The following is a 10,075-nucleotide window of genomic DNA, read 5'->3' as shown; positions in this document are numbered from 1 at the left end:
CCGGTATCCTGCTAGTCTCGCTGCTGATAACGAGGGCCCCGGTGTCGATCTGGCGGAAGGCTAGGGGACGGCGCGGATATACCCAGTTGCTGTCCTTGCTTTGTGGTTGAGAGAAAGTCGAAGTAGGCATATCTAGGCTCCCGCCGTGTCTAGCCCCGCGTCGTCGTCGTCGTCTCTTGCGAGAGAGGGGGAGATCAATCAGGGTCGTCTTAGGAAGGGAAGCGCGTGCGGGATGTGAGATGGCCGAGGGGACGAGTCGGGCTGGGGATGTGTGCTCGCAGCTTGCTTGTTGATCCCTGCAGCTGAGCTCGGGCGAAGTAGGAGAGCATGAATAGAGGGATCAAGCACAGCGTGCAGACGAGGTGGGTGGGTGGGTGGGTGGCACGTATTGGCGGGATAGTAATCATGACAGCAGGCGTGGCCGTAGTAGTATTTTGTATCCTCACGAAGCAGATCTCCCGAGCTATCCGCAGGATATCACAGGCCGGGGAATGCAGAGGGAACGGGAGGTGTGCTATGGGTATTTCAACATGGCGCCCTCGCTCCCCATCCGGCAACCCTCGAACGGGGTCGGAATACGACGTTTCACTCGGTTGGCTGTCGCTGTGCTTTCCCTGCTTGGCGCGAGGAAAGGCAATTGAATTATCAGTTGTGGTCTTTTGTCCATACCAGTCCACGACCTTCCCGGCATCTGCACTCCCCCCTCGACGGAACGTTTTAATGTTAACGGGATGTATATCGCGTGGCGGCAGGCAAGGCCCCGGTTAAGTAGGTAGGTAGTGTAGGGAAGAGAGCTCTTGAAAAAGTACGCTGTGCTGACCTGCTGAAAACGGAGGGTAGAGGAGGGGTGGCGCTTCAAGCATCTTACGCATACCTACATCATTGCGTCTTGAAACATTCCGCACCTCTCAACTGCCACGCCAGTTCAAGACTCCATTTGGAATCACGTCCGAGTCGCTAAGGCCGCTCTGCGTGCCTGGATCGAAGCGATCTACCAGCTCGTGTTTAATACCTACCTACCTGCCAAAGTCAAGGGGGGGGGAGGGGGGAAGGGGGTACTCTTAACTCCTACGAGACCCAAGCAGAGCAGGTCAAAAAGCAAGCCAGAAAGCTCGATGACATGAGACATCTAGTTTACAGGCCGTAAAGGCTGGAATGTAGTACCGAGGCGAGAATATAATACCTTCGAAGAGAGCTTATCGGACGATACCTTGACACGAATCGCCCTCTTCACTTCTGCCTTTGAAGAGCGACGAAGGTCAGCATGAGCTTTGGTATTTGACGCCAACACCGTAGTTGCTAGCGCCTACCTACGGTGCCGTACAACGATAGGTGCACTTGAAGAGGTTGCGGTATGCAAGTCACAGTGCCTTTTGGCATTGGGGTGATATTCAGCCCGTCTAGTAAACGAGGGTCGAGAGAAAGGAGGTTCCGCTTTTCTCTCCCCGTACAGCTTTGCTCTAATAAAATAAAATAAAAAACTCTTCGGGCGCTGTGTATATGGCACATTATGATTTAACTATCAGCAGCTAAGTATAGGGCTCTAGCTGATACGTGTTGGGGTGAGAACTAAGCGAGGGTTGTGATGAGAATTTTAGACTGTGAGGACGTCATGATATGAGCATCTAGCGTACCTATGGCTGACCGGGGTCTGCTCTCCTGAACAGGTTATGCATGACAATTATGCTAGGCTTGGTGTGTGGCCCCTGAATGCCCTCATCCCTATTGCGAATATGTCCGTAGAGGATGCCCACGAGCCCAGCCGCGAAGTGACAGGGGGACCACGCTCATGATAGTTAGTAGGAACATGCTTCGGCCCCGTGATTCAAAGAGATTAGCTTATATGGCCAAGGCGGCTCGGGCCGGCGCTTTGTGTCTCGTGCGCCGTAGAGCTCCTGCTGGATTTTTGATTTCACGAGGCGGAGCAGTTCTGTATATCCTGCAGTGAATACGCCTTCGAGCGTCTCTTATCTCATGGCGCATGACTTATTACAAAGCCACAACTAAAGGAATGATGCTATATAAGTTCCGTTAAGTCGTACAGAACACATTTAAGAAATCTATATATACATGCACAAAGGTGCACCCGATCCCATCAGCTTACACGCTCCTTAGTCGGCGAAGAAGAGGCCGGCCGTACCGACGAGCCGGTCCGAATGGGTTCTCCTGCGCCTCCCTGTGCGCCCAGCTAGCTAAATCTAGGCGCGCGAGAGCAGGAAGCCGCCGACCTGCTGGGTCTGGAAGAACTGGCTGCTATCGTACTTGCGTGAGACCTCGTTGAGCTTGTCGACGTTCGCCTGGCCGTACCCCGCGATCGGGTTTTGGTTCCGTCCGGAGTCGTTCATGAAGTAGAAGGGCAGGTAGAGGCCGCGCTCCTGGCCGAGCTTCTTCCACTGCGCGACCGTATCGATCGTGACGGCTCGCGCAGCGTCGTCATCTTTCGCCTCCCTCCAGTCGACGAGTGTCGTCCACCCTTTTCGCATTTTCATGCGAGGTCAGCGGTCTCGCCCTTCAGCTAAGAGTTGTGCCTCGGGCATGTCTGGGCTGTTAAGACTTACACTGATGGGTCTCTTGTATAAGGCCTAGGGGGTTTCCGCCCTTAGCGATCCCCTGGGCTACCATGTTGCTGGGGACATGCTGCAGGACGAAGGTCTGGTTTGCGCCGGTAGCATCGCGTGCGGCGAGGGCCCTCTCGGCCCAGAATGTGTAGACATCTTTGTAGAGCTGCGCGTCGACGCGCGAGCTAACGCCTCCGTAATCGTGCCTGGGACAAGCAGAGTCAGCGGAGGTCCATCGCACTCCCCTGACGCTCAGGCGCCGACATAGGATACCAACCGCATCTGCTCCATAGGGACAAAGGGGGCTATGGCCTCGTTCAGCGATGCGAAAGTGCCATTTGTTGCTGGCACCACCACCTGGAGCGGCGTCAACTCGAAAAAAGGGGCGAAGGCACTGGGAACCTCAGGCGCAGGTGCCGAGTAGACGAGTCCGATCACATGGCTATCTATGCCGAGAGATAGGATCAGATTTGCCTTGAAGTCGGAGGAGCCTTCGTTCTGCTGCCATTTTGCGAAGGTGTCCAGAATGTCGAATGCTTGATCCAGCCCGTAGATGGCCAGTTGATACCATATCTCTGTCCCGGGCAGGGTGTAAACGTCGAAGCGGGTGACGATACCGAAGTTTGGCCCGCCGCCTTTGAGGGCCCAGAACAGGTCATTGTTTTCGTCTATGTTCGCGTTTACGACGGTCCCATTGGACAAGACAACCTGCGTCCGGAGTCAGCAATGCCCCCCCTCCGTGTGTCGGGAGGTCGCAGCGAAGGATTCGGGCCTAGTTAAGGTACCTCGAAGTTTTTCACATTGTCTGCAACGGTCCCGTATTCCGAGGACGTGTGGTGATATCCGCCTAGGATCCGTCAGCCGATCGCAATAAGATGAAGGCGTTTGCGGACATAGATAAAAAAAAAATTTCGCACCTCCCAAGATGAGACCGCCCACGCCGACGAGGGGATTCCGGCCGGCGAGAACGGTCGCGTTCTGCGTGCCCAGAGTTGCTACCACGTTACCCCAACGTGCTCCAGGGCCGAGGCTGCAGAGCTTCTTATCGCTCGACAGGCTGATCTGATTCAACCTCTGCAGATCGAGGAGGATTCCCTCCTGTCCCACGCTGGACCAGCCGGGGTTGGGCGAATGGCCACCAGCGCGCACCGCGAACTTCACTTTAAAATAGCTGATGACCCTGACGGCCTTGACAGTTTCGTCCGTGTTTCGCGGCAGAACGACGCAATAGGCGTCGGCAACGCAGGTTAAGGACCTGGAGCCACAGGATTAGGAAGGGAGGGTAGGGAGAGTAGGGAGAGTAGTGGGTGGGGAAAAAAAAAGAGCCAAGCACAAGGGGAATATATGCGAATCCTAAATAGGAGGGGAGGGGGAAAAAGAAGAGAAGGGATATAAATGGGCGAAACAGTACCTACCAATTCTCATTAATCAGGGCCTGACCGACGGGTGCGCTGTCGACCTGGTCGGCTCCCAGGGACTCCTGGGCTACTTGGCAAGCCAGGTCCAAGTTGTCTTCGGGACTGTTTCCACCATTGACAATGGCATCATACTTTGCCTTGAGCTTGCAGGTCTGCGAACTGGATAGGCCAATGCTTTTAGCAAAGGCGTTAAAGTCTTCCCCCATGTTGATTGGCTGCGTTGCAGTGGCGAGTTGAGAGGCAGCGGAGGTTGCTGGGAGGGCAGCGGTATTACTGCTACCCAGGACGAGCCCCGGGATAAATGAGAGGCCTAGAATCACCAGGCCACGGGGTTTAACCATCATTACGGGAAAGACGGCCGGACTTAGGAGACAGTACTATACGTCGAAAAGGGCGAAAGAGATCGGCCGATAGATAGGTAGAGAGAGACCGAGACCAGGCCGGGCGAATGAGACACTGACAATGGCACAAGAGTTGGAGCAGCCTCTGATTTGCTGTCGTGTAAATGAATCAGATCAGCAACCGCCGTGTAGGACTCGTCTATGCATGGAAAGAGGAAAAGAATGTCAGCGAACGCTGGGGCAAAAAGGACGGTTGCACCACACCCTCCATGCCGTCCAACATTTTATAATGGTTCTGTGAAGCGTTGCCTTGCCTTTAGAGCCGAAGGAGCAAAGGTCGCTAGTTGGTTAATTATTCAGCTGGAGCAATTGATATCAACTCGGAAGGGAGCAAAGAGACCACAGAAAGCAGGGCGACTCAAGCGAAGGATTCGATGGCGTCGTCCCCACGCGGGTTTATCGAAGAAGGGTTGAGCTCTAGAGCCGTGCCGAAACGGTCTTCTCTCGTCGTCACTCATCCTTCCATCCTACTTGCCACGAGAGACCCATGCCTCCCTTGCTTATACCTCCCTTGCTTATACCACCCTGCGTATATCACCTTGCTGATAATGCCACCATGCTTGCACGCTTATACCACCCTGCTGCCCATGTCGGCGTGGAAGCATGTAAGTAGACGCCCCCCTTCCAACAGCTGACGGCTGGACAGGCGATTCACGTTGGATATTCCAATCCGACCGCTCCGGATCTAAACAAAGTCGCGCATTGTCGAGGTCTGCGATGGCTCCGGAGCCTTACCTTCCTATCCTGCCTCAGCTCAGCTCCGGGTCATGCGTGATACTAGGGTCGTCAGGATTCCCGGGGTTGCACGATCTCGTGTGTGCGTGTAGGTAGTATCTTGGTGACTATCAGTGTTGATCGGCAGTCCCACATCTCGTAGGCGGAGCAGAAGCAAGCCTCCTTCATGCCATGTGCGTGGATGGCAGCCACCAGCGAGGTCGTCGAATGGGAGGTAAGCTGACTTACATAGTCTCGCCTCGATCCGGGCTCTCGCGCTCCCGAGTGTTAAACTATTGCCCCCACCCCGTTCGGCGATGTTGGCGCAGGAAATATTTAGCCATTGCCTCTATTTCCATCTATCGTTATCCTGTGCCCTGTATAACTCTACTTAGTCATTCTCTCCCCCCGTCCGAGCTGCTTCTTCTCCATCCCAGAGAGCTGGGACAGGAAGAAGAAAACTACGAGTGGCCCGTATGGATCCGTCAGTTCCCCTAGACCAGCTCATCCCGCCGCCAACTGAGCGCAATGACTCCCACAAGGAGTACGGGATCGCCATCGCGTGCATCATCCTTGGCGCCCTAGGCAGCGCCTTCGTCAGCGCTCGTCTATGGTATCGAGTGCGTACGAAGACCATCGGCGTGGACGACTATGCCATGATCCCGTCGTTCGTAAGTAGAGACATCGAGATCTATCATTGCCTACCTACCTACCTGCCTACTTATCATCCCACCTACCTTTACAACCTACCTACGCACATCCTCACAACCGGGGTAGATACTGTATCTCGGCTGGACCGTCCTCACCGTGTACGCGGTGCTCGCGAGCGGGGCCGGGAAGCCGCTCAACGAGATCACGCTGGCCGAGTACACGATCTGGTTCCAGTGCATCCTCGCGGTGACGTGGCTGTACCCGGTGACGTCGGGCGCGATCCGCGCCTCCATCATCCTGTTCTACTACCGCATCTTCGCCGACGGCCACGGCAGCGCCCTGCGTGCCTCCATCTGGGTCCTGCTCGCCCTCCAGGCCGTCTACGTCGTCGTCTTCTCCATCCTGCCCGCCTTCATCTGCCGCCCCTTCTCCGTCGCCTGGCTCCCCATCGAGCGCGCCCCCTTCTGCAGCACCAACTACTGGAACGCCGCCCAGGTCACTCTCTACAGCGTCAGCCTCGCCTTCGACGTCATCCTCGTCTTCTTCCCCGTCGTCCCCGTCTCGAAGCTCAAGATGCCCCTCAAGAAGCGCGTCGGCGTCGCCATCATGTTCATGCTCGGAGCATCGTGAGTCGAGAATCCCTCCGCCCCTTTTCTTATCTTTTTTTCTCTGCTTAGGTATTCTTGTCATCTTGGGAATCCTGCTGACAGGAGGGGCTCCTCTCGCCTTTTTTTTCGCCGATCAGTGCGAGCGTCGCGTCAGCGTATAAGCTCGCGGCCTACGTAGCGGATTTGCCTCGAACGCACACAAGCGACCCTCATTGTGAGTAGCCGCAATAATAGACTCTATTACCCCCTTATTCTTGGTCCCCTCCCCTCTCAGCCCCCTTTTCTCCGTACCCCCCCCCCTCAACTCTTTCTTATGGCCACGGAACAACAACAACGCATAGCTGACCCTCCTGGCGCTGGCGCTCAGGGTTCGACTACCTGATGTCGCGCTTCATCCCGGTGCAGTTCGACAACTACGGGGTGACGGTGTGGATCCCGGGGCAACTGGAGCCGACGCTGGCGCTGCTGGGCGCGTCGCTGCCGGCGGTGTACCCGCTGTTCAAGTCGGTGTCGGGGCGCGTCGCCACGCGGCTCTCGGCGCAGCACCGCAGCAGCAACAAGCCCGCGGGCTCGTCGTCCGGCGGCTCCGGCGGCCGCCCCCCCCCGCGCAACTACGACCTCATCACCTTCGGCACCCCCCGCAAGTTCCAGAAGCTCTCTGACTCCCAGATCGAGCTCCGCACCACCACCATCCCCCTCGACGCCTCGTTCGCCGACACTAGGACCTCGGCCGCTGGCGCCGATGTTTCGCGCGCGTCGCCCGAGAGGGGGGTCGCGATGTAAGTGGGCGGGGTTCACTTACGGAAAACGGGGAGATGGGAATCGGTAAAAGGTGGCGTGCGGGCGGGGCATGGGTCTTGTATGGCTTGCTTGGTCGGATTTTAGGGTAATACTGGGACTGGACATAACTTATACCACATATACTTATAGGCAGTAGGATATGCAAACGATAGGTTCGTTGGGTAGAGTAGAGTTATCACGAAGGTGATGGAACTACGTTCGATACACGAACGCGAGGAGCTCTGTTCGGAAGCACAGCTTCCGTGTGTGAGTTGCTAATTTATAGTAGTCGATGGGCGACGTAAATGAGTGGGAAAAACAGAGCGCAATTCTCTACCACCAAGAAGAGCCCAGGTAATAGTCTCCCTTCTTCTCTCCCCTTTCCCCCGCTGGAAAGGAGCGAGATGAAATAGGTAAACAGTAAGATTGTAGAAGGAAAGCCGACGATACGTGGCGATCGGTGAACGTAACACGGATTAAATCTATGTCGCTTTCCTACAGGCAAGTATAGGTAGGTATAGTTGTAACAACAGATGTCCCTATGCAGCATATCTGAAATTCGGTGTCGCCAAACTACCAAGTCGAAACTCCTTCTCCATCCACGCACATATGCCCGTACCTATGCGAAAATTGAGAGAGGTAGAGAGGGATGGGAACACAAACGCCCTCTTATTATTATTCCGCACATACATATCCCAGGTAATGAGTGAGAAAAGTAATAATCCTACACGCTTGCCGCGTCGCCGTAGAGGCCATCGCCTACTCAACTGTAAGCAGCCACATAGCTTCACCACACACACACACGAACATCCTTCGGTGAAGCGTCAAACGGACGTCGCTGATGAATACGACAACGAGGAAAACGAGCATGTCTCCGAAATCGGGCGTATGAGAGATCAGATCTCTATTCGAAGGCAACCTTGAGCGCGGTGTTGTCCTTAGTGATGCCGGCCCACTCAGCGCTCTTGGCCCAGATGCGCCGCTGGTTCTCGGGGTCGAGGACGACCGGGTCAGGTTCGTCCTTCTCGAGGAGTGTGTAATAGCCGCGCTGGCCGTCGTCGGCGCGGCCGACGCCGAGCTCGGCGATGTCAGCGCCCGCCTCGGCTGACGGCCGGAAGGTCGGGTCCGCGAACCGCCGCACGAGCGACATGAACGGCCGCATCACGAACTTCTGCGCGTACCTGATCGACGCCGGCGTGTTCGTACGGAACGCCCGGGAGTCCCCCAGGTTGCCCGGGTTCACTGCTATCACCGTGATCTTGGAGAGCTTCGGGTCCTGTTTGAAAGGGGAACACGTTAGTTAGGAGAGAGCGAGGAAGTTCTTATGGAGCCAGGCCAGCTTACCTTTTGGAGATACTCATTGAGGGGATACATCCAGGTCGTGATGACCAGCTTCAAGGTACCGTACCTCTGAAAGCCGCGGCCCTGCTTGTCAGGGTCGGCGCGCGGGTGGATGAGGAGGTCCAGGTCGTCGGGTATCTCGGGGAGGTATGGTGACATGCCGGTCTTCTTGCGGTAGTGGGCGATGCTCGAGAGGAGCTCGATGCGGCCGCCATCGGGGCTGAAGCTGCCGAGAAGGCGTAGGATTAGGGCCACGTGGGAGAGGTGTCCGATCTGTATCGACTTGTCGAAGCCATCGACGGTGAGCTCCGGGTCGGACACGAGATTCCAGTAGTAGGCGTTGCATATGATGGACTTGATGGGAGGATACTGGCCGCCGGCGACGCCGTCCGAGATGGTAGTGGCGAAGTTGTGGACGGCGGTGAGGTCGCCCAGGTCCAGCTCGTGGATCGACGCCTTGGTCTCGGGGTACCGGGCGAGGATGGCACGCAAGCTATTGGTATTGACATCGGTGTCGGCGGCGCTCCGGACGGTGAAGACGGCCGTGTGCTGAGGGTATTTCTTCAAGATATGCTCGGAGGCGTGGAGACCAGCTGAGCTATTGGCCCCGGTGAGAATTACGGTGCCAGCCATAGTTTGCGCAGACCAGAACGAGGGAGTAATGCCTAGAGAGGGATAGAATAGCTTGGAGAGAGGAGATCTTAGATCTTCTAGGTAGGAAGCTTAGGAGGCCAAGGAAGCTATGGGGAGCTCACTAGCTAAGACCCAGGGACAGATGCTACGTACGGGGAGGTAAGGCAAGGGAAGACTACACTATGCGAGCGGGAATCTATGTTGGAGCGAGAGCGAGAGAACGCTTACAGAAAGGGAGGGGGAGGGGGGAAGGAAGCTGTGTGGAGAGAAAAGGTAGGTAGGTATGTGTGAGTGAAGTTGGGGCGGGACGGTGGATGGGATCCATGGGTGGTTGTCTGTCGGTTTCGCATTGCGCCCTTGTATGTACCTATGTACCTACCTGATTTTCGTCTAGGGCTACCCCCCTGTAGGCGCGGGGGGGGGGGGGTGTATATATAGTTACAGTATACGGTATATAACTATACGTATGTATGCCGTATACGCTTGCCCTTTTTGGAATGCGACCCAAGATCTCATCTTTGTGTTTTTTCCTGGACAGATGCCGCCTACCTACGATGAACAGGGCCAAGCGAGAAAAAAGAGCAGAAAAAAAGAAACCTCCAGTATCTACAAAATTCTTCCTTTTTCCAAAATACTTTTTTTTTTCTTCTCTAAGCGTCGGCTCTGACGTTCCGACAGGATATGCTCATGTGCTACCTGCCTCCTCTTAGGTACCTAACCTAAGGACGCGGCAACAGTGCGTAAAAAACACCGTGAGGGTGCCTACAGACCGTACCTGAGGCTCAGACAGTCTCGAGGGTGGTGGCTGGTTGAGGGCTCTCTGCTACTGGGGAGTTTCAGCTGTTCTCCAGGGTAAGGATCCGCAGCCCTGTAACGGGAGCTAAAATTGCGAGCTCGCTGCCTCAGGCACCTAATTTAAGCATATATGCGCCTAGGAGGCACGTACCGTGTAGGCATCTAGACATGAACAC

General features: G+C 55.7%; 3 protein-coding genes across 3 annotated transcripts; 1 reads left to right on the top strand and 2 right to left on the bottom strand.

Annotated features, from left to right (window-relative positions):
* Positions 1-2,198: 2,198 nt before the first annotated feature.
* Positions 2,199-4,320, bottom strand: GGS23DRAFT_605660 (Glucooligosaccharide oxidase; the record flags this gene model as incomplete). The annotated part of the gene is made up of 6 exons (XM_051519794.1): positions 2,199-2,473; positions 2,559-2,764; positions 2,836-3,266; positions 3,344-3,405; positions 3,476-3,813; positions 3,974-4,320. The coding sequence occupies 6 exons, from the start codon at positions 4,318-4,320 to the stop codon at positions 2,199-2,201; spliced, it is 1,659 nt and encodes a 552-aa protein (XP_051371061.1).
* Positions 4,321-5,344: 1,024 nt separating this feature from the next.
* GGS23DRAFT_94859 (uncharacterized protein) lies at positions 5,345-7,436 on the top strand. The gene is made up of 4 exons (XM_051521423.1): positions 5,345-5,762; positions 5,869-6,368; positions 6,488-6,564; positions 6,718-7,436. The coding sequence occupies exons 1-4, from the start codon at positions 5,568-5,570 to the stop codon at positions 7,131-7,133; spliced, it is 1,188 nt and encodes a 395-aa protein (XP_051371060.1). The 5' UTR covers positions 5,345-5,567; the 3' UTR covers positions 7,134-7,436.
* Positions 7,437-8,034: 598 nt separating this feature from the next.
* On the bottom strand, positions 8,035-9,104 carry GGS23DRAFT_605658 (putative short-chain dehydrogenase; the record flags this gene model as incomplete). The annotated part of the gene is made up of 2 exons (XM_051519793.1): positions 8,035-8,406; positions 8,475-9,104. 2 exons carry the CDS (start codon positions 9,102-9,104, stop codon positions 8,035-8,037), a joined length of 1,002 nt encoding a protein of 333 aa, XP_051371059.1.
* Positions 9,105-10,075: the final 971 nt, after the last annotated feature.

This window comes from Durotheca rogersii (assembly GCF_024521655.1).
Source record: "Durotheca rogersii strain YMJ 92031201 chromosome Unknown GGS23scaffold_13, whole genome shotgun sequence".
Taxonomy (NCBI): domain Eukaryota; kingdom Fungi; phylum Ascomycota; class Sordariomycetes; order Xylariales; family Xylariaceae; genus Durotheca; species Durotheca rogersii.
The sequence above is the reverse complement of the archived record's forward strand: the minus strand, read 5'-3'. Positions and strand labels throughout refer to the sequence as shown.